The sequence below is a fragment of the Schistocerca cancellata genome, chromosome 6 (assembly GCF_023864275.1).
Source record: "Schistocerca cancellata isolate TAMUIC-IGC-003103 chromosome 6, iqSchCanc2.1, whole genome shotgun sequence".
Classification (NCBI taxonomy): Eukaryota; Metazoa; Arthropoda; class Insecta; order Orthoptera; family Acrididae; genus Schistocerca; species Schistocerca cancellata.
This window is the reverse complement of record NC_064631.1, coordinates 512,432,252-512,457,452: the sequence shown is the minus strand read 5'-3', so window position 1 is coordinate 512,457,452 and position 25,201 is coordinate 512,432,252. Positions and strand designations below refer to the sequence as shown.

Sequence of the window (25,201 nt, the reverse complement as noted above, 5' to 3'; positions counted from 1 at the left end):
CATTTCTACCCACAGTATCTTTATTTTTGTAGCCAGGAACTTTATCTTATTTCTACCATCCCTTTTCCTTAGATTAAAAACACAGAATGGCATTCAGCTTCAATAATGAGAAGTGTGCCACATTGAGTCATTGTGGCCAAATAAAACAACAAAAGTCTGAAATGCATGTGATTCAACAATAACAAAGCACAGATTGGTGAAAAGACAGGTACATCCACACATTATGAAACAGTCCTGCAGCTAAATCATTAATGCGTGAAGTCTTATGGGCATGGTATATTTTAGAGAGAGACATGACTATGTCACAGGTGAATCGTGTGACCACATTGTGAGTGGGAAAGGAGCTTCTCTCATTGTAGTGTTTAATATATTGCTTTCCTTTATTTGAGCAAGTTATGTGCAGCTTTCATAGAACGAAATTTGCCACAAATGTCGATTTATATTGTGCCTGTGACTATAAAAATAATTAAAGAAACTATTTTTTTAGTGCATCAAGTTTTTGAATAAATAGTTTGTACATTCAAATTGTGAATTGCTGTTCAGTATTTTACAGCCAAGCAATTAGTTAAACTAACAGTGATTTGGGAAGTATCTACATAAGTACACTAAAGTAAACTGATGTCAGAAAACAAATTCAGAGTGCAGTAATGTAATGATTTTTGCTTAATAATTTAACAGGAATGTCAGAGTGGCAGATGATAAGATAAATCATGCATTGTAGTCACAATTTAGTCATTTCAGTACATGAAAGAATTTATTATCAAAACATTTACATCACTGGTCAAAGTACAGGTTCAGATTTATTAAAGACAAAAATAATTTGCTATTTTAGTTATGCAAATAAAAACATTAAAACAATGCTACAACTAAAGCAATTCACTTTACTTTTTACATTATATGAGTCACTTTCGCTAAACTGTTCATTCTCTCGGACATATTCAAAACTACATGCACATAATGGAGTACGGCTACTATTTACAAGTTACAGAACTATTCCTTACATACATTTCATAACAGACAAGCAACAAAGTAAAATACTGCTGCACAATCTACCATGCTTCTCTTAATTTACAAGCTTACTATATTCATGTCCTAAAGAATCAAAATCTCTTGACCCACCTCGTTTCCTCATACGTGTTATTGCTGCTATTATAACAATACTAACAACAACAGCCACTGCAAGCACTATGCTGACAGCCATTGCTACTGATCCCAAATGTTTGTCAATTGTACCAGATGTTTCTGTTATGGAATTTCTCAGTTGTGCTGCTGAAACAAGTGCAGCATTTTTATTTAATATGCAAAATTTTTCACAGTAGAGATAAATAAATCAGGATGTTAACCAGTTATATGTTTTGCACTTACGGTTAGATACTTCACTGTGTTGCTTATTTGAGGAATTATGCTCTTCACTGTTGACCACAGTTTTCCCTATTGTATGTGCTGCCACTGTCTTATTACCTGCATTAAAAAAAAAAAGAAAATACAGGAGAGCTATAAATAAGTGAGAATTACTAAATGCAAATTATAGATGAAAAATATTATGATAGAAAGTATCCTGGAAAGCAAAACTCATTTCAGTAACGATGTAAGTTAACTGTTCAGTCATAGACTGTACAAAATGAGGATCTGTCATCGTACTCAATGAGAAACACTGTTTGCAGTAAATATTCATTATTTCTATTACTAGTAATAAAACTCGAATTCTTTGTCAAAGGAAGTTGCTCCTTTCTTGCTATGTGTTAACCATTTTGAGCAAACATGATTGTACTTCCAGCATCAATTATGTTCTCATTTGTCACTTCCTATTTATGCTAACAGACCTTATTCACATAAACTGTTCATTTTTACACATCCAGGATGAGATCATTCCTGTATGAATCTATGGAACACACACACACCTGCCAAGTTGGTTGGTTATTTTATTGTGTAAGTTGAAGAGGATGTGCACTATCACTGACTTACTAATGCTGGATGTATGGTGGTATGTTCATTTATAATTAATTCCAAACACAGCAGAAAATAAGAGAATTTTTGGTTAGCAGAAAAGATTGTGGTGACAAAATTGCTCAGTGGCACATTAAAATTTGTAGTGTAACATGACATTTCATTAGGAAATGCCATGGTACACTGTTAGGCTCTTCAAGAAATTGAGGATATTCATGTGAATATAGAGAGAAAAACTATTATTTTAAGTTAGTTACACTAGAGTGAAGCAAAACACTGCTGATAGGCTTCTGTTTATGAAGAGCCAAGAATAAGTGGAGTAGTTGCACCCCTTGTGGGCACGAGTGGTGGACATGTTGTTCCATGCAGCTTCTGATGGGAAGTGTTATGGTGGCTTGCCAAGGGGTATTTGACTTAATGGTTGATTTGACAATATATGGTGGAAATGATGCAAGTCTGGTTATGAATGATTTATGCTGTTTGAGGAAATAAATGAGCCCTTTTTCCAACTAATTTACAAAATCTTCGGGAAGAGGATACAAGCATGTCTTAATAAGATTATTAGCTAGTTATAGGTGACTAGTATCCGGAAGATATTAGCGAACAATCAAACTGACAAATCTAGGAGGACATATGTAACTGGTAGGTAACAGTCTCCTTGCGAGTGCTAGGCCCATGAGAACTGAAGGATGAACTTCACCTTGTAGCACTTGCTCAGCACTCTATAACTGAGTAGCATGTACCCTGTCTAACTTGCATATTTGATCCCCAACTTCTTAGAAGCATATTAATATGTGAATCACATGACATTCCAGTGGTAAGCTTCTCAGTATTACCCAGTTTCCAACAAACGGTGAACTATTGTGCACATATATATGTGTGTGTGTGTGTGTGTGTGTGTGTGTGTGCGCGCGCGCGCGCGCATGTAATCTACTGCAATTTCAAACTGCTCCCTAATAGATCGCTTCTAATCTGACTGATACATCTCTTCCTTGGCCATTCTCTTGGTCCCTTGTCTTTTAATGTATGTGCCCTTACACTGGCACCAGTCACCTCAATACCTAAGAAAATGAAGGAATCTTTTCTTTTTTTCTGGTGTTTGCCCTCAATCATCCTTATACAAAATATAAGACATATGTTGTTGCTCTGCTTCTTCTAAAACTTAGTGCTTTTGTTCTATCTGTGGTCCAATAATGGTTCTTAAACTTCATATCATTATTTTTAGTCCATGGAACAGAAGAGTAATGCCCCTGTAAGTTCTGGGGTTTGTTTCTCAAGTAAAGCGCCAATGACATATTTAGTCAAATCTTAGGCGGTTTTTCTTTGTTGCAAATGGGCACATGAATCCTAAAACAATCCTTGCACTTCAGCTGCTTTGATCATGTTGGCACTGCAGGGCATTTTCTACACTGCCTATGTTAGAAGGAACTCCACACTGAATATTTTTTTCTTTGTCATCTCTTGTGGTTTGGTACTTGAATATTCAGAATTATTTAATTTTTCAAAATATTGTCTGATGTATCTCTCTGTCATTCCATGTTTGATGATTTTGCCATCTTCCTTCCCTAGCGGCATTTATCAGTGTATAGTAGCTCTCTTTACACTTTTCTAGTTCCTGTGCAAATTTTGTCCGATTTGATCTTTAAGTTTTAGATCCGTAACTTTTCTTGAATTCTTGTCACATCTCTCTGACTACTTCCTATTTTCCACAATCTGCCCAACAGGATTTTCCTAAATCCAAGCTCAATTGTGAATCAAATGTTCCTGCCTCACATTAAGGTAGGTAGTTTCCAATTTCCACCTGCTATTCAGACATTCATTCTGGTTTTTCCAACATCTTATTCATAAACTAATATAAGGATCAGATTGAGCGATACAGCATTACTGCTTTTCTCGTAAGTATGTAGTAAGGTTAATGCATTAATATCCTCTATAAAATTACTAAAGAGAGGAAGAAAGTTATGGGTAGTCTGCAGTAGATTAATGGCTGTGAAAATCTGAAGTTTTTTGTGTTCAGGTAAAATAATTTTTAATCCAGTACAGAAGGTATTGTAAGTGTCTGACATTCTTATTTGTGGTATTTTCTGTGATTCAGTATCCCAACTGACATTTTAAACTTACAGGTAAATGAGACAATCAAAAAGAGGCATTGAGTCATGACTGCAGTTCAGCAGGAATTCTGGGGTGAGGGAGAAAAGAAGTGAGAAGAATGGCTGGGGAATTGTGGCTGAGGGCTCAGCAGTGTGTGGGTTAGGAATGTGATGCACAAGCACTGGATTTTGTGTATGTGAGGGGGGGTCAATGAGGCAGGGCTTGCAATTTGATGTTCCACAGGGATATTGGTACAAAGGATTGGGAATAGAAGTGGCATATGGTTGGACTAGGATGTCGTGTCATAATGTTTCTTTCCATATTTAGTTTAAACTTAATCTGGTAATAGTAGTTTATACAAATTCGGTTGTTGAGAAGGAGTAATTTCCTCCTAGATTCTGCTCATATTGATGCTGATTATCTTCTTCTTTCACACGATAATATTTCATGAATGAATGCATAAGTATAACAGGGTGTCTACGTGGACAAGGAAAAAAAATTCCCGGATAAAAACACACTTTCTCCCGGATGACAGTATATTTTCCCCTATCACTCCTTTGAAAGGTTATGGTTTTGTACACGGGCGTACAATTTCCCGGCACTTTAGAAAACGAAACTCAGAGAAAAAGACACGTTTTGGAAATATCTTTGATGTGCAGCAACATGTACGCTGCGTATTTTCGTATTACGAAAACATACATTAGAAAATCCCCCAAACACCGCATGTTACTTTCCGAGCCATTGAAACCGAGATTTCAATGCGCATTTGTAAGCCGTTCGTAACTCATGTCACGTGATCTTGCCAGCCGATGACAGAGGATATTCAAAGCATAGGACACGTGATTTAGTCAGCCAATAGCAACATCAGTGTTAAGTAGCGCGGCAAACAGGGAAAGTTAATAGTTTAAATTAATATACATAGTGTTGTTACAAGAAAAGCAAAGCTTTCACATAAAATATTGGTCTCAAGCTGCAAGAGAAGCTAAGCTTCCGCATATACTGTTGATCTTTTTTGCACATGTTACACTTTAAGAGATATCATACAAATGTGCCTGTAAAATTTTTAGTAATGACATAAATGTCTGATCTTCAGGGTTCGAGGGTTCGAATTGCTTCTAAATGGCTCGTCACCAGACACCTAATTTTTAAATGAGAGTCAAACGCTTTGTGATTTAATAAATTCACGGTCCATTCTTGTACGTAGTTCAACTTACGTAAAAGGATATTTACTTTGAAAGTAACGCTTTTCAAACCACCAATCGTAATATTTTCCCGCGACCTGTTACAAATAGTTTCGTTTCAGCAGTTGCCAGAGAGCTCAGGTAACAGTCGACACCGCGCTTGGGTAGATATCATGACGTAGGTTCAAAATGGTTCAAATGGCTCTGAGCACTATGGGACTTAACTACTGTGGTCATCAGTCCCCTAGAACTTAGAACTACTTAAACCTAACTAACCTAAGGACATCACACACATCCAAGCCCGAGGCAGGATTCGAACCTGCGACCGTAGCAGTCGCGCGGTTCCGGACTGCGCGCCTAGAACCGCTAGACCACCGCGGCCGGCCATGACGTAGGTAGCCCGTATGTACGTACGTGTAAAAGATCATCAATGAAAGATGATACTGCAAGAGCGTCGGAATTTCGTGAACCATATTAAAATGTGCACATTTAAAGTGCATACTTAAAGGCACACTCGTATGTCCAGATTCCCAATGAAGTACCGTAGACCCCGACCTGATATTAAGCTCTTAAGTGTGGTTTTCAGGATGTAAATTTTCTTGGAGCACCAGTACTGTATTATATCATGTTTGGTTCTTTATTATGGCATAATGCCATATGTGCTAGAAAATGAAAACGTGCACTTAAAATGCAGCGAACAGTTGAAACTACCCAGTACTGTGGAATTAAACATTTCGTTTCAGATACATTGACTGCCTCTGCGGAAAAGATTAGCAAAAGTCAAATTTCTTTAGCAAAAAGACAAAAATAACTTCATTGTTCCGCAAGGCGATTAATGCTTGACTGTCAGAAAGGTGGAAATAAAATAAAATATGAAACTAATGACATATTTCAGCCTTTAGTAATTATGTGAATGTGTTTTAATTCACTTGATAGCTCCCGGCCACTATTATCTGTTTTGTTTTCATTTGACGTGAGAGTAAATGAAGGGGAAACAGCAAAATCACTGAACGTAAACACGGGTCACGTGGAGACTACCCACTATAACTCAGATTGCTCTGTGCACTAAATGGTTCAAATGGCTCTGAGCACTATGGGACTTAACATCTATGGTCATCAGTCCCCTAGAACTTAGAACTACTTAAACCTAACTAATCTAGGTACATCACACAACACCCAGTCATCACGACTCTGCGCATCAGCCCCGGATCTACATTTGCGAACCGGGTCAATACTAAAAAAAATCGAATTTTCAAAATATGTTCAACTTGTAGCGCACATCTTTCTGAAAAGTCTGAAACATAAAATGTATGTATTCGAGGAAATGTAAGAGATATTATTTGGTCTTAGGTATGCCCAAGTGCAGTTCCATGCCTCTTCATAAAGCATTTTTCTACTGCACGTCCAAACTACAGGGTTATTACAAATGATTGAAGCGATTTCACAGCTCTACAATAACATTATTATTTGAGATATTTTCACAATGCTTTGCACACACATACAAAAAACTCAAAAAGTTTTTTTAGGCATTCACAAATGTTCGATATGTGCCCCTTTAGTGATGCGGCAGACATCAAGCCGATAATCAAGTTCCTCCCACACTTGGCGCAGCATGTCCCCATCAATGAGTTCGAAAGCATCGTTGATGCGAGCTCGCAGTTCTGGCACGTTTCTTGGTAGAGGAGGTTTAAACACTAAATCTTTCACATAGACCCACAGAAAGAAATCGCATGGGGTTAAGTCGGGAGAGCATGGAGGCCATGACATGAATTGCTGATCATGATCTCCACGACGACCGATCCATCGGTTTTCCAATCTCCTGTCTAAGAAATGACGAACATCATGATGGAAGTGCGGTGGAGCACCATCCTGTTGAAAGATGAAGTCGGCGCTGTCGGTCTCCAGTTGTGGCATGAGCCAATTTTCCAGCATGTCCAGATACACTTGTCCTGTAAGGTTTTTTTCGCAGAAGAAAAAGGGGCCGTAAACTTTAAACCGTGAGATTGCACAAAACACGTTAACTTTTGGTGAATTGCGAATTTGCTGCACGAATGCGTGAGGATTCTCTATCGCCCAGATTCGCACATTGTGTCTGTTCACTTCACCATTAAGAAAAAATGTTGCTTCATCACTGAAAACAAGTTTCGCACTGAACGCTTCCTCTTCCATGAGCTGTTGCAACCACGCCGAAAATTCAAAGCGTTTGACTTTGTCATTGGGTGTCAGGGCTTGTAGCAATTGTAAACGGTAAGGCTTCACCCACTGTCCCTGCTGTCGGGACATCTTCGCGGGTACCGGGCGCGGTTGAGCCACCCTCTCCCCAAGGGGAGTGGCGGGTTCAGCGGCGTTCGCGGCGCACGAGGCGGAGGGTCAATGTGGAGGCTGGCCGTGTGGCATCGCCCGCTCTGCCTGTGAGTGGACATGTGGCTGCTCCTTCAGCAAGGTCCAAGCAGGCACACGGGGGGAGGGGTTTATTAGTTATTGGGAGCTCCAACATTAGGCGGGTGATGGAGCCCCTTAGGGAAATAGCGGGAAGGTCGGGGAAGAAGGCCAGTGTTCACTCTGCTTGCCGGGGGGTCTCATCCGAGATGTGGAGGAGGCCCTACCGGCGGCGATAGAGAGCACTGGGTGCATCTGACTGCAAATTGTTGCTCATGTCGGCACCAATGACTCCTGCCGTCTGGGTTCAGAGGTCATCCTCAGTTCGTACAGGCGGTTGGCGGAATTGGTGAAGGCGGAAAGTCTCGCTCGCGGGGTGGAATCAGAGCTAACTATTTGTAGTATCGTTCCCAGAACCGATCGCGGTCCTCTGGTTTGGAGCCGAGTGGAAGGCTTAAACCAGAGGCTCAACGATTCTGCGGAGATCTGGGGTGCAAATTTCTCGACCTCCGCTATCGGGTGGAGAAATGTAGGGTCCCCCTGAATAGGTCAGGCGTGCACTACACGCCGGAAGCGGCTACAAGGGTAGCGGAGTACGTGTGGAGTGCACGTGGGGGTTTTTTAGGTTAGAGAATCCCCTCCCTTGGCCCGACAAGACGCCTCCTGAGACGCGGCAAGATAGGAGTAGGGAAAATGCAACAGGGAATAACAATATTAATGTGCTAATAGTAAACTGCAGGAGCGTCTATAGAAAGGTCCCAGAACTGCTCTCATTAATAAACGATCACAACGCCCATATAGTACTAGGGACAGAAAGTTGGCTGAAACCAGACGTAAACAGTAACGAAATCCTAAACTCAGATTGGAATGTATACCGCAGAGACAGGCTGAACAGTGAAGGGGGAGGCGTGTTTATAGCGATAAGAAGTGCAATAGTATCGAAGGAAATTGACGGAGATCCGAAATGTGAAATGATTTGGGTGAAGGTCGCGGTTAAAGCAGGCTCAGACATGGTAATTGGATGTCTCTATAGGCCCCCTGGCTCAGCAGCTGTTGTGGCTGAGCACCTGAAGGATAATTTGGAAAATATTTCGAGTAGATTTCCCCACCATGTTATAGTTCTGGGTGGAGATTTTAATTTGCCGGATATAGACTGGGAGACTCAGACGTTCATAACGGGTGGCAGGGACAAAGAATCCAGTGAAATTTTTTTAAGTGCTTTATCTGAAAACTACCTTGAGCAGTTAAACAGAGAACCGACTCGTGGCGATAACATATTAGACCTTCTGGTGACAAACAGACCCGAACTATTTGAAAAAGTTAACGCAGAACAGGGAATCAGCGATCATAAAGCGGTTACGGCATCGATGAGTTCAGCCGTAAATAGGAATATTAAAAAGGGTAGGAAGATTTTTCTGTTTAGAAAAAGTGACAAAAAGCAGATTTCAGAGTACCTGTTGGCTCAACACAAAAGTTTTGTCTCAAGTACTGATAGTGTTGAGGATCAGTGGACAAAGTTCAAAACCATCGTACAATATGCGTTAGATGATTATGTGCCAAGCAAGATCGTAAGAGATGGAAAAGAGCCACCGTGGTACAACAACCGAGTTAGAAAACTGCTGCGGAAGCAAAGGGAACTTCACAGCAAACATAAACATAGCCAAAGCCTTGCAGACAAACAAAAATTACGCGAAGCGAAATGTAGTGTGAAGAGAGCTATGCGAGAGGCGTTCAATGAATTCGAAAGTAAAGTTCTATGTACTGACTTGGCAGAAAATCCTAAGAAATTTTGGTCTTATGTCAAAGCGGTAGGTGGATCAAAACAAAATGTCCAGACACTCTGTGACCAAAATGGTACTGAAACAGAGGATGACAGACTAAAGGCCGAAATACTAAATGTCTTTTTCCAAAGTTGTTTCACAGAGGAAGATTGCACTGTAGTTCCTTCTCTAGATTGTCGCACAGATGACAAAATGGTAGATATCGAAATAGACGACAGAGGGATAGAGAAACAATTAAAATCGCTCAAAAGAGGAAAGGCCTCTGGACCTGATGGGATACAAGTTCAATTTTACACAGAGTACGCGAAGGAACTTGCCCCCCTTCTTGCAGCGGTGTACCGTAGGTCTCTAGAAGAACGTAGCGTTCCAAAGGATTGGAAAAGGGCACAGGTCATCCCCGTTTTCAAGAAGGGACGTCGAACAGATGTGCAGAACTATAGACCTATATCTCTAACGTCGATCAGTTGTAGAATTTTGGAACACGTATTGTGTTCGAGTATAATGACTTTTCTGGAGACTAGAAATCTACTCTGTAGGAATCAGCATGGGTTTCGAAAAAGACGGTCATGTGAAACCCAGCTCGCGCTATTCGTCCACGAGACTCAGAGGGCCATAGACACGGGTTCACAGGTAGATGCCGTGTTTCTTGACTTCCGCAAGGCTTTCGATACAGTTCCCCACAGTCGTTTAATGAACAAAGTAAGAGCATATGGACTATCAGACCAATTGTGTGATTGGATTGAGGAGTTCCTAGATAACAGGACGCAGCATGTTATTCTCAATGGAGAGAAGTCTTCCGAAGTAAGAGTAATTTCAGGTGTGCCGCAGGGGAGTGTCATAGGACCGTTGCTATTCACAATATACATAAATGACCTGGTGGATGACATCGGAAGTTCACTGAGGCTTTTTGCAGATGATGCTGTGGTGTATCGAGAGGTTGTAACAATGGAAAACTGTACTGAAATGCAGGAGGATCTGCAGCGAATTGACGCATGGTGCAGGGAATGGCAATTGAATCTCAATGTAGACAAGTGTAATGTGCTGCGAATACACAGAAAGATAGATCCTTTATCATTTAGCTACAAAATAGCAGGTCAGCAACTGGAAGCAGTTAATACCATAAATTATCTGGGAGTACGCATTAGGAGTGATTTAAAATGGAATGATCATATGATGTTGATTGTCGGTAAAGCAGATGCCAGACTGAGATTCATTGGAAGAATCCTAAGGAAATGCAATCCGAAAACAAAGGAAGTAGGTTACAGTACGCTTGTTCGCCCACTGCTTGAATACTGCTCAGCAGTGTGGGATCCGTACCAGATAGGGTTGATACAAGACATAGAGAAGATCCAACGGAGAGCAGCGCGCTTCGTTACAGGATCATTTAGTAATTGCGAAAGCGTTACGGAGATGATAGATAAACTCCAGTGGAAGACTCTGCAGGAGAGACGCTCAGTAGCTCGGTACGGGCTTTTGTCAAAGTTTCGAGAACATACCTTCACCGAAGTCAAGCAGTATATTGCTCCCTCCTACGTATATCTCGCGAAGAGACCATGAGGATAAAATCAGAGAGATTAGAGCCCACACAGAGGCATACCGACAATCCTTCTTTCCACGAACAATACGAGAATGGAATAGAAGGGAGAACCGATAGAGGTACTGAAGGTACCCTCCGCCACACACCGTCAGGTGGCTTGCGGAGTATGGATGTAGATGTAGATGTAGATGTTCTGCTTTAGCCTTTTCCTTAAGATTTTCCAAACCGTCGGCTGTGGTACGTTTAGCTCCCTGCTTGCTTTATTCGTCGACTTCCGCGGGCTATGCGTGAAACTTGCCCGCACGCGTTCAACCGTTTCTTTGCTCACTGCAGGCCGACCCGTTGATTTCCCCTTACAGAGGCATCCAGAAGCTTTAAACTGCGCATACCATCGCCGAATGGAGTTAGCAGTTGGTGGATCTTTGTTGAACTTCGTCCTGAAGTGTCGTTGCACTGTAATGACTGACTGATGTGAGTGCATTTCAAGCACGACATACGCTTTCTCGGCTCCTGTCGCCATTTTGTCTCACTGCGCTCTCGAGCGCTCTGGCGGCAGAAACCTGAAGTGCGGCTTCAGCCGAACAAAACTTTATGAGTTTTTCTACGTATCTGTAGTGTGTCGTGACCATATGTCAATAAATGGAGCTACAGTGAAGTTATGAAATCGCTTCAATCATTTGTAATAAACCTGTATATTCAGGAGAGTGGAAATTGAAATGTCCTGTGGTGCCTCTCCTGCTCCCAGTCGGCCGGTTTGGCAGCCTGCCTCTCTTTAAAAAAAATCTCGCAATTAATAGCGGATGGGATTATTTGTAATCGAGAGAACAAGAACTCTTTGGAAAATCTGAACTCTTCATTGCCCATTAGTTAATAACTTGCTGTTTTGTGTGTCATAAAATTAAATATAGGATATATAAAACCAGTACTGACAAGAGATAAGCAAGAAATTACACATTTCTTCAAACCTTAGCTCCTAGCATTTTTTTCTCTCTAACCTTGCTACAGCTTTACATGGCGTGTTTTCCTTTCTGTGAAAGAATCTTTTACCTCATCAAAGTTTGTCAAACGTTTTGCTACATGGAAAATCGAAATGCAATTATCTAATACTGAAAAAGCTGTTAATACAAATAATACCCAAGACTGGTGTGGTTTCTCGATCTGATTACGTCTATTATGTCACTGTCTGCTAGATAAAACAAAATAGGCCTTTCTAATACGGCAGCAATTTGATAACACACCAAATAAACGAGACTGTTTTGGCACAAATGGTCATTTTTATAACACGACAGAATATAATCCAATAAGTATCAATATCAAATGCCTATTAGCCCTACTACAAGCAAAAAGCTTTATGTTAGGAAATAGTTTCACGTTTCATTTATATGCACCAGCTTCTCTAGCATGACATCGAAAACTAGTATTACGAAATTTTTATATAAATTTGGAATCGTCTTATTCTTCCATAATTTGTGTGATGTCCTCGTTTCTTCTCCGTCCTCGTTCTAACAAACAATCCTGTCATCACCAATTCTGTAGCTATTGCTGCCACTGTCAAAATTTATTCGACGATTAACTTCACTAACCCTGCCAGAATCACTGGTTTAATTCTCCCACAATTATTCTCCGGTTAGGCGTTGTTACGTGTTCGTACAACACGTTTTCCGCGTTACTTCCATAATAGAACTTAAGCGGCTGGTAGCCGGGGACTGTACTACTGGTCCTTACTAGTGTAGTGATCTGGCCAAACATTTTCTGTCAAAACTTCATTTTCTTGGACACACCGAGAAGATAACACATAATCTTTCTCACCTGTTATTCCTGTCAGTCGTTTATTTCCATTCTGATAGTATGAATCTATGGATTTCGCTAGTAATTATAACAACGCTGATCATTCCCACACCCAATCAGCCACATAATCAGACAGCGAGTGCCATTCATCCATTCGGCTTTACTCCACTCAGCTCGTATAGCCCCGTCCCCTTTTGTCTGTGGAAAGTTTATTTCTAGATGCGACGAGGATTCTCCTGACAGAGACATCACATACACTATGCATGCATTCAAAAGTCAGCTTATGATTCATTCAGAAATCAACTTAAAATGTGTTCAAATACCAACAGAGAAGCGTTTCAATATCATATGACTAATTGATAGGCAAATGTGCGCTGGATGCTAGGTGCTTTGTGAAACAAGTTTTTTCCCCCTCAAGAATATGAAATAGGCGCCCCCTTTTCCCGGAAGTATCTAGCTGCTGGCTGCGACTGCTTGCACAGCCAACAGCCACATTCCAGTGACAGAAGCGGGAGAATCTACTACTCAAACGTGACTCTACTGCGCATGCGCCCGCGCGTTAACTGCGAAAACAAATCGAATGTAAACAGTTGCGACTTCACGCTCATTGGAGGCAATTTGTTGTTATGAAGCACTGCATAGTCTTCCTAAAGCCTTTGACACATTTTCAATCAGCAGACGCTTGCATGAGCACTTGTGTCGTCATTGTATATGGCGCATTTCCTTTGCAATTTAAGTTATTTTCGTTTTTTTCTCTCGTTTATGTTTTATTGTTGAAGTATTATTCTGCAGTAGCGGGATACAGTAATATCCTTTGTTAGTGTGTCGGTTCTTGCTAGTCAAAATTACAAAAATTTAACTGAAAACTAAAACAATGAAAAATTCCCGGAATTCTAAAAATATCCCGGGTTTTTCCCGGTTTTCTCCCGGATGAATAAAATCCCGGGTTTTTCCCGGATCTCCCGGTTGTCCCGGGTCGTAGACACCCTGTATAATAAAACTGGGGAGGTATTTCAAAATTGCAAAAACAGAATATGTCAGATTTTCAACACATTCCTGAATGTTTTGTTCTGACAAAAGAATTGAAAATGTGACTTCATTCTTGTATTAGCAGTGATTCATTTTCACAAAAAGAAAACCTATGTTTACATAAAACAAAATACATACAATCACAATATTAAAAAAGGAAAAAAAAAGAGGAACAAAATAGTATTTAAATTGCATTTCAGTCTTTGTCTGTCAATTATCATCAGCAGTCTTTTCTCATCCTCTGCTGTACTAAGGCCACCTCTACACTTCTCTATGAATTACAGTCCCCAGCTAGACACATCTGTGTCACTCCTGTGTGTTTTACAGTGACTGCTACACACCTTCCATGAAGTTATTGTGTTAGTGTTATCTCTCTCTGAACCCAGAAGAGAAACCCTTTGGTCTGTTTATATTCATTTGCTTGGCTACGTGCCTCATCAATTTCATTTTCATTGCATTCATAAATTATATCTTTCATTACAACCTGTTTCTGAATTCATTTGTTTTCCTGTCTCTTCTAGTAATTTCCAACAGGCATCTCTCCATCACTCAATGAGCAGCTGACACGTTTTGAACAGTTTTCATATTAAAAGTTCCATGTCTCTCAGTCATACATCAAAACCTGTATTGTACACCAACTGTTGACCTTCCTTTTTAGACATATCAGAAGTCTGGTTTCGAAAACCCTTTGAGTTTACAACAAGCACTCCATGCAGTTTTTACTCTTCCATTCATTTCATATTCTGTCTATCGAAATGTTGTCTTCTTTTGGGTCTATGACTTCACTGTTAATCTGTACTCTTTTTATATGTTCACTGAACATTATTTTAGTCTTCCTGTAAGTGATTTTTAGTACTACTTTTAAAGAAACACTACTGTGTTCTTCCATTCACAGACGTTTAACTGCTCTAGAGGCAAAACAGTAAACTGCCATTAGCAAAACAGATGCGGTTCCTAAATATTCCATTAAAATGTATTCCTTATTTGTTTCACCAATTTAAAACTCTGTTCAGGGGTGCTGAGAATGGCTTTTGTGATGCAGAATCTTCTTGCCGGACGACCCCTCCTTTCCGTTCAGAATTCCTCACTCTCCTCATAGAGTGTAATGGAAACTGTTGCTTTAGCTTAATTGTACTTTAGTATATTAACATAGAGGTTCTTGTTTCTTAAGTGTTCCTCCCAATTCCAGACAAAGTGATAATTCTATTCATTGCTCCATAATTTCATTCACGATTTCCAAACAGTCCACTGTGTCATGTCCACTTCTGAAGCTAATTTGTTCATTTATTTGGAGAAAAACAAATTTCCCTGTGTTGATGGTGATAATTTTACTGAATGTCATTTACGTTACAAAAAGGAAGCTGATGGATCTATAAATTTTTTGTCTTGTCAGTCCCTTTTATGGTGAAGGAAAATGGACTGTCTTCTTTTGCAAACATTCTATAAATAATTTGTCTATTGAGAAATGGATTTGTACACTTCATCTGGTATCTTGTTATCTGTGTAGGTTCCCAATTTATCTCTTAAATTACACAAAACATCTTTGAATGGTAGTACAGTTTTCTCTCTGTTGATAGTTATAGTGCTGTCCGGTATCATAACTAGTGAAACACTGTGTCTACACTTTTCATTGTTTCTCTTGTGTGTAACTGTTATTTGCTTGAAACACTCCCAAATCCCTTGTAATACCTCCTTTGATTTGAGATTTTTCCTTTTTTTGCTTTCTTCATATCTGTGACATATTTTGCTGTGTGTTAAATTTAACTTTTGTTGAATCATTACTCCTGTCTTCTATGTCTGTATAACCTACATTTTCTAAGATGCTGAAACACCCTGGTATACCTTCCTATTGTTTATTACAATTTCCTATTTAGAAGTGCTGCATAGGAAGAAAAATCTTCAATTAGTATAAAACTCTTCTAGTAGTATAATCAGTTGATTGCAAAATAAGACATAAAAAAGGAATTCTGAATGGATTGGTATCTCTTACAAAACTATATTATGTTATAAAAATTTATAATTTGTTTTAAGCCAACAGGTGCACAAGTAATAATAATAATAATAATAATAATAATCCGGTTTCACAATATAACATTTTACATTTTTCAGTTCCCCAATATTACACATCAAATTTGATTTTTGTCTATCTGTCTATAAATTTTCTTCAATATATCTTCTTCCCGTAAAAGTCTGAATTTCTTGAATCCATGTGGTTGGCAGTCTCTCTCACCACACCAGGTCTTTCACCCTGATGGCTCCAATTCCATAATTCTCTTAACATAACAGTTGTTGTTCTTCTATAAAATCTGCAATTGAATTTGTAACATCCATTCTCTTCCTGATGACTTCATTTCTGTCTTCAAAAGATGGATGGGTGAGGACAGGGATTAACAAGCCCCTTCCCTGTTCCCATTCCAGCACTACACAGCCGTCATTCCACCAACATACCAAGTCTTTTTATTTATCTCCTTTTCCACTACTTCCCCCCTCCCTTTCCCAAAATTTCCCCTGCCCTCCATCTCACCTGCAGCACTTCAATGTCTGCCACCCTCACCATACTATCCCTCCCCCTCCCTGCCCCAGCCTCCTCCTCACCCCCACCTAGGTGCTACTCCCATCATGTACTGGTGTACTGCCTGAGGCTGCAGTCGTGTGCATGTATTGTGTGTGTGTGTGTGTGTGTGTGTGTGTGTGTGTGTGGGCGCGCACGCGCCTATTGTTGACTAAAGCCTTAGTGGCTGAAAACTATAATTGTGAGAGTCTTTTTTTTTTGTTGTGCCTATCTGCGACTCAGTATCTCCACTATATGGTGAGTAGCAACTTTCCTTCTCGTAATCATAATAATGCTTTTGATAATTGCATTTAAGACTTTTCTTTCTCTCTCTCCTTTTCTTTTTCTTTTTTTGCAACCCCCCCCCCCCCCCCCCAATCTGTTCATTCCATTAAATACCATTTAATGTTCCAATATTAAACTTCCTAGCAACTATTCTTGAATTAATTTCCTTGTCTTGTTTTTCCACTTTGTGAGATATTGACTCCCAGATATTTGTAATCTTCAATGTGTTTAATAGTTCCAATTCCTTCTTTCCCAAAGTCAAATCAAGTCATCTATTACAATATATTTTGTTTTATTCCAGTTGACATGAAGTCACCCTTTTTTATACTCCTCTATTAATTTCCTTGTAATGTACTCTATGTCTTCTTTATCTTGTGCTTCTGCCTCCATTTCCTTAAATTCTGTTTGCAAAAAATGTTTGATAATCCTTCCATATAGTCTGCTAAATTCATTAGGTACAGTTATTCCTCTGTAGTTCTCAAACTCATCTTTTCTTCCTTTCTTGTAGATTATTGATATAAATCCTACTTTCCAGTCTTCTGGAATGGATTTTCTATTTAAGCATTTTTCAAAGAGGCTTCTCAAAAGTTCATGTAATTTATCTGCACCATATTTCACCAGTTCAGTTGGTACTCCTCCAATTCAAGTAGCACTTCCTTTTTTGAAGTCGTATTTGGAGAATAATGTAGTTAATTTTTTGAGTTTCTTTAGAATTTTCCATTAGATTATCCACTTTATTATAGGTATTTCCCCAATTCTTATTTTTTTCTTCTGTCACCATTTTCCTAATTTTTGCTTGTTGCGCTCTTAATTCTATCTTGTGCTGTACTCTTTGTGTATTTAGCCATTTTAAATATTTTTCTTTTTTTATTTGTACCTCTTTGACTACTTCTGTATCAAAATAGTATAAAGATTGTTTTTTCATACTTAATTTCATCACCCAGGGCTTCTTTGGCTGCCTCATGTAGAGCATTAACAATATATTTAATTTTATGTGTGTTTTGTCAAATTCTGTTTCAGTTAACTTTTCATCTCACCTCTTTTTGAATAAATACACCATACTTTTATTCTCTAGGCTATGTGCATTATTCTTAGGGAGTTTTCATTTCAGTTTTAAACTATTCCTCCTCAACAATTTCTTCTTTACTTTTTATATTAACATATGGAAACACAATTTTACAATTGACCAGATGATGGTCACCCTGTGTTACTCCTCTGTAAGCTCTGACATCTTGTGTTTTTACCTTTTATATTTTTGGCTGAATTATTATGTAATAATAACATGAAACAGTCTTCAGCAGGTGAATTTGAAATTGCACTAGAGGGAAGGGAAAGACACTTCAAGGTGCAGGAAATGATTCTGACGTAATAATGCATATTGCACAGAACTAATAACGAACTGCTAGGAGCTAACTGAAAATAAATCTCAAGAGCTAAAAGGAATCAATGACAAATAAAAGCTGAGGAAATAGTATGGCAGAGGTGAGGGCTGTGTATCAGAAACCAAACAAAGATAATTTGGAAAGGAGTCATACATACAACATAAATATAAAACAGGGCAAAGAAAAATCCTGTAAGAGAGGGGAGGTCCCCGGGGATGGGATTACACAGTGGTGTAAATTAGAGTCCCAGGTACCACACCCTGCAGCCATTCATCCTGGTGTATTTACTTCGACTAAATTTTTTTCCTTTTAATCATTCTATATTTCAATGCACGTTATTCCAGTCATTATTTTTATTACTCATTTTGCTTGAATTTCAATTTATTTATGAAACCCTCTTTTGTTTAAATATTCATCTGCATCATCTTGGCCATGGTGTGTGAAGAATTTATGTTTTAAATGTTTCTGTAACAATTACCATCCAATAGTGTTTACATCTTGTAATGAAAAGTAAATTTTTGACAGCACTGCACAGTCAATATAAATAGATTATTACCTCTTTTGTTTTTCAACTGACAGATCAGTATTTTCAAACATCAAAATACTATGATAGATTAAATGAAGAAAAATAATGATTACAGTTGTCTTTATGAGGCACCTGACGGGATTCAACCCACTAACTTCAGCATATCTGCCAGATAACTTAACCACTACACTATGGCACCATCTGATATAACTACTCTTTATAAAGGTGTAATGGATTAGCAGAATTCTTAAATTCTTTTCTGTTGATTACTCACGAAAGAGGGTCCATGGGGGTGAATGGCTACAGGGTGTTACAATCTTGGACCCCAACCTACACCACTGTACTCATGATTTCAAAACATTGAACCCATTCTTTGGGACCTGTCCTTGTAAGACTAAGTGAATGACAAGAGTCAAGCACATGTTGGAGAAAGACAGTTCTTGCCTATGTGATTGGGGCTGAAATATGCATGCTGGAAGCATTCTTAATACTATCATCAATACAAAGAGGCATCATACCATTGCTGTCATTAAGGCTTCTGTCTCACCAAGGGTTTATTACTTACCTTGCCAGTACCATGTACTCCAGTGCTACAGCTGGCAAAACATACACAATCAATGAAAGGGCCACTCTTTGAAGCACAATGATGATGTCTCAAAGGAATAGGTCTTGTCTGCTACTTTATATTGGCATGACTACTTCAAATTTTAGTCAAAACGAATGGCTACAGACATACTATCCACACTAGCAGCAGCCAATATCCTACTGCTGACAAAGTAATGGTCATAACAGGAGAAAACTGGGCACTTGCTTCACCAATCAATTCATTTTCATGTCCTCTGTTTGCAACGGTACTTCTAAAACTTTGGAGATGGGACCTGGCTCATCAATATTCACTTAATTCTTTTCACCCATGGATCTTAATATAAGCTAGTCTATTTCCTTTTAGTCTGTGCATTGACTTCTACAGCTTTCTTTCTTCCCCTTTTGCACTAAAATTTTCTGTCTGCCAATAACTATGTTATTTTTAGTATTTTCGAACACTTTCCACATCTTTCATTTCTATTTTCACTCAGTGATTTCTTTACATTTTAGATTCAATTTCTGTCTACTAGTTAACAGAAATTCCTTATTAGTGTTTTGGAAAAGACTCAGCTCTTTTTTCTTCACTGTTACTTCTAAATATTTTTCTACCCCTTGTCTCTCTAGGTGCAGGGTTTTTAAGCCTTTCTTTATGTTCTCAATCTGTACATTTGTACCATCTCTGTTTCTGACAGTTCTTCTTTCCATTTTACGTCATGAATTAATTTCTAAATGTTTGAAGCTGAATCCGGCCCGATCCCTGTTATTTCTCTCTAAATCTAGTAAGTTTTGGCAGCATAATGTAATTGGATAGATGAGAAATCTACTCAGCAAGCACCCTCCTACCACCACCTATACCAGCCATGTACCTGGCAAAACATATACTATCAAAAGTGAGAACCACCTGTGAAATTACACGTCATATACCAGCTATTATTATGTAAACACTGTCAGCCTTTCTACCACCCAGTTATCAATCAGGATGAAAGGGAATAGGCAGAGGTTGTATACTGGCAACACACAATATCCTGTTGCAGAGTATGCTTGACAACTTGACAATCGTGACCTCAGTCATCTGGATTCTCCCCAAGACACTAGTTTCTCAGAACTCTGCAAGTGGGTACTAGTGCTACAATGTATCCTTGGTTCTCACCACCCACCTGGCCTTAATTTATGTTAATTTCTTCTGTCTTGGCATTTCTTCACTGTAACTATTCCTTTCTCGACTTTGTTTTAGTTTTCTACATCTTTCATTTTCTTACTGGCTATTTTTTGCTGTCCCCCTCCCACTTTATTACATGCAATGCACTTAGCTTTTCACTCTTATTAACTTGTACACAACGTTTAAGCAGTAATCCCTGCCTTAGATAGTACCCTGTCTTCCACCTTTAAGCTCTCAGGTTTTCAAATCTTATCCAGTGCAGTCCCCAACAATCAGTCTTTCCTTCTCATCCTGTCCGGTAAGTCTCCCCAGCCCTGCGGTTCTGGGTGACTTTTCTGAGGTCTACCCCATTTCCTAGACCTCTCCAGTCCTTTTCCTTCCCCTTCTGCCTGAAGAAGAAGTCACTGGCTCCAAAAGCTTGCGTAATCATAATCTTCTTTTATGTGTGTGTTCTGATGCCGCTTGGTGAGTAGATGTTTTATCTAACCATTTACATAATAAGCCACTGGTAAGCTGTTTCCATCCTTTTTGAAGTACTGTTAGTAACCACTTTTGCAAAAGACCAATAAACATACTTCTGTGCTTTATTTATATCACTTTCTAGAATCAATTTTCACTCTGCAGTGGAGTGCATGCTAATTTGAAACTTGCTGGCAGATCAAAATTGTGTTCTGGAACAGGACTCAAACATGAGACCTTTGCCTTTTGCAGGCATATGCTCACTGACAGCTAAAGTTTGGAAGGTAGAAATGAGGTAATGGTGGAAGTAAAGCTGTGTGGGTGGGGCATGATTGATGTTTGGATAAGTCAGTCAGTGAGCACTTGTCTGCAAAAAGCAAAGGTCTTAGGTTCGAGTTGATGGCTGGTTGATCTGCCAGGAAGTTTTATATCTACTTTGTTTGCTGATAGCTTCCATAAGTACAGAATTAGATACATTATTCCTGCATACCATCATAAAATTTCCATATTTTAAATGGATTTAGCTCGACGATGTATACTTCATGTCCATCTGCAGTTACTGCAATGTCATGAGGGTTCTTTAAAGAGAGAGACCCTGTAAATTTTGTAATAGGTTTAGGTACTGTTAGGCTTATTTGAAACCCTCCAATTGGATTGTTCCGTTGCATGTTTGGTCCATTGACGACATAAAGCTGTCCTCCTAAAACAAAAAGAGAGATGAATTCATAAGCTCAAAATTGCTTTGAAATGGTCAGTAATTATTATTAGAGTATTTAATACTTTTTACAGCAGTGAGCTTTCACATCATAACTCAAAAGTATTTTGACAAACATATTAACTAGATTAATTAAAAACAAATATGAAACATGAAAATCAGTAATTTATTTCATTAATGGATATTCAGTGTTCTACGGAATACTGACCAAGTAGCCCTTGTTCGCAGCATAATAGAGTGTAATTTTTTTAATGAGTATTATGGTGGAGCAAAAGGATTTTGACACTGTCGAAAAAAAATTTTTTAACACATAATTATCATCTATGGTAATAAGAAAATCAATATTGAGTGGGCTATCCCTTGGCGTTTATCACAGCCTCATATCCCTTGGCTTTTATCACAGCCTCACACCGCACTGGCATTGAGTCGATCAACTTTTGGAATCAATCCATCGGAATTTTTTCCCACTCATTTTTGAGAGCTACAAAAAAAGCATCTTTGTTCGAATAAGTTTTTATTCTTATTCTACAATCCAACTCCTCCCACAGATGTTCTATAGGATTCAAATCCGGACTTTGACTTAGCCACTTCAAAACCTTGATTTTTTTATGTTTAAAAAAATTGCTAATGTACTTTCACTTGTGATTGGAACGATTAACTTTTTGAAAATACCATCCAGCTGGAATGTGGCGTTTAGCGTATGGTAACATTTGAGTCTTCATTACCTTTTTGTAAATGAACCAATCCATATTACTTTCAGTTTGAACTAATGGTGCAACTTCAGAGTGTGAAAAACGTCCCCAAACCATCCCACTGCCACCTCCATATTTGACCGTGGGAATTTGGTACCAAAAGCCATATCTTTTATTTACAGGACATCAAACATACTTGATACCATCAGATGATGTTAAATTAAATTTGCTATTGCTACTCCACAGAATTTTAGACCAGTCTGAACTTGACTGTGATCTATGTCATTTTGCGAACGCAAGTCGGACTTCCTGTTTTTTATAGATATTAAAGGCTTTTTCGTCAGTCTTCGTCCATGTACTCCAAAGAGTATCAAGCATTGTTTGACAGTGGAAACCCAAATGCCGATGTTATATTTTTCTTTCAATTTCTTTGTTTCATTACAGCCAACTTGTTGATAACTTTCATATAATATGGTCGACTTTAGGAGACTTTTTTTGGACACCCACTGCAAGGCTTATTTTCAACTGTCTTTCATTTATTATACAATTTTTTCCATGTACTAACGAGCTGATGAGACACTTTAAAATTATGAGCAACTTCAGTTTGTTTCAGTCCTTGCTTTAATGTATTTATCACAATGTTTTTAAAGTCACTGGAACATTCCTTATGTTTCAGCATATTGAAATAATCACTGTCAGTAAATATCAGTAGAAATCAGAACTAAGAAGCAAGTAATGTCCGTGAATTCACGGAGCAAACTGCGTGTCAAAATACTTTTGAGCTCGCTGAAACTCGTATTCGTCAGGCATCGCAAAATGCAAACAAACTAGTCGCAACCTGACAGCTTCAAATTATTGCAGTTGTACTGCTCTTCACTATACTCAAGACACTGTCTGACAGCGTTTTATTTTAAGAGAAATAATAAAGAATTTTATGTTGTCAAAATACTTTTGAGTGCTACTGTATTTCTGAACAACTTCTTGTTTTTATTTCTCCAAAGATTATATAAATAATGTTGTTTAAGAAACATTAATATCAGGCAAAGACAGTTTAGTACAGGTTCGAAAAAAATATGTCATCCAAGTGGTGATCTTTCTAGTTCAGCAATTGCTGCAGGCACGTGGAAAATGCACCTGTCATACACAGCAGGTGAATGGCTTCCATTTCTCAAGTTACAGTTTCTGATAAAACTTTAAGAGACCACGGTTTTTCAATGAAAACATAAGTTTTCATGTATCCCATAAGAAATTTCCATGTGGTGATAGAGGGGAGGGGAAGCATTTCACATCCCCACACAATCAAATAAGGCGTCCTGGAAAATGTACTCTTAAAAGAGCCATGGCGAGTAGCACTCTCCTGTACAAACCGAATCCTATGGTGAGCACAAAAAAATTCTCACAACACTGTAAGGTAATGCTATTTGGGTGGGGGGGGGTTTGATGCTGTGCAACAAGATCCTTGCCAAGTGGCAGCACTGTTGCCAGCTTTCAACAAAATGTAAATGGTTACAGATGGGACAACAGCATCCTAATCATGTTATGCGACTGGTTGAGCTAGGTGCTTGAAGATGCCATGCCCAGCCAACTGCAACTTTCAGGGATCTTCTTACACCATCTAAGACTGTAGGATCTGATCGTCACATTGCATTTGCTGCCTCAGAAAAGTAGAGTCTAGTTATGCCAAATATGGCTTTCTAAAACACACAGACACTCTCTTACTATTTATGGATATCTGATAGGTTCCCCACTGATTATTTTACAAACACTTTAAGCTATTTTGTTTGTTTACATCGTTGAATAAGCGAAAAATGAGACTCATCACTTGTTATCACAACTGTAAGGATACACTTCTCAATAAATTTACCAAAAACTGATCACAACCACTTATTCTGGTGAGTTCTATGTCATTGTCCTTTAAGATGATTCCAGAAGAAAAAGTTTTGCACTAACAGGCAGGAAATTCCATATTAGATCGCACATACTTGGACAGATGTAGAAGAAGCAGTTCAGTGTTGAATGGGCAGCCAATGAGGAAGGTGATAGTGCAGTAACAATTTATTTAGTTAATTGGTTTTCAGCTTACAAGGCTGTCATCAGTCTTTTAGACAGTTAAAGTCTAATTATGGTCTTGTCAGCTTAAAACCAGTTAAATAAATAAATTGATCCTGTAAAACATATACAATATTGTGCTTTTCACTTCTTATTAAATTGTTCTACCAAGAAACAATAAAAGAATCAGTTAACATAATTTATTAGTAAGAAGTTAACATCTGCTGCGTGAGAAGAGAGTAATTTTTGGGACACAAGAAATTGTCGACACTGAATAGAGACGATATGCTACAGAACTGAATTAGGAATATAGACATTAATGGTAATGGCGTATGTGTGAACTGTGGTTCTCATTGCATTTGGATTACACAAGAAGGAAGAGCTGCAGAACCATTGGATTGTAAGTGCAATACTTTGCAACAATGGCTGGCTCTATCCTGTACAAGCGTCTTCATCTCCGAATAACTACTGCAACTTACATATAATTCCCCCACCCCACCACACACACTCTTCCCTCTAAAACTAAACTGGTGATACCATTCTTCTTTAGCACCACATTTCAAAAGGTTCTATTCTCTTCTTGTCTAAACTGTTTATCATCCATGTTTTACTTCCATTTATGGCAACACTCCATACAAATACTTCCAGAGAAGACTTCCTGACAGTCAAATCTATATTTGATGTTTACAACTTTCTCTTCTTCAGAAATGCTTTTCTTGCCACTGCCAGTCTACATTTTATATCCTCTCTACATCAGTTATCATCAGTTATTTTACTGCCCAAATAGTAAAACTCATCTACTGCTTTAAGTGACTTATTTCCTAAATCTATTTACCCCAGCAATACACGATTTAATTCAAATACATTCCATTATCCTTGTTTTGTTTTTGTTGTTGTTCATCTTATATCCACCTTTCAAAGCAATGTCCATTTCGTTCAATTGCCCTTCCAAGTCCTTTACTGTCTTTGACAGAATTAAACCGTCACCGGTGAACCTCAAAGCTTTTGTTTCTTGTGCCTGAACTTTAAGTGCTACTCCTAATTTTTCTTTTGTTTCTTTTACAG

At 38.6% G+C, this 25,201-nt stretch overlaps 1 protein-coding gene across 3 annotated transcripts in view; it reads right to left on the bottom strand.

Annotated features, from left to right (window-relative positions):
- Positions 1–735: 735 nt before the first annotated feature.
- LOC126190949 (peptidyl-alpha-hydroxyglycine alpha-amidating lyase 1) overlaps positions 736–25,201 on the bottom strand; it is a 91,125-nt gene continuing 66,659 nt past the window's right edge. For 2 of the 3 annotated variants that reach the window (XM_049931594.1, XM_049931596.1), the window contains exons 7-9: positions 21,171–21,380; positions 1,366–1,461; positions 736–1,269 (exon numbers count right to left, since the gene is read on the bottom strand). In XM_049931594.1, the coding sequence (XP_049787551.1) occupies positions 1,064–1,269; positions 1,366–1,461; positions 21,171–21,380 (512 nt within the window). In that variant the 3' untranslated portion in view covers positions 736–1,063. The remainder of the gene's footprint in view (positions 1,270–1,365; positions 1,462–21,170; positions 21,381–25,201) is intronic. The other variant, XM_049931595.1, reaches the window with a different exon arrangement.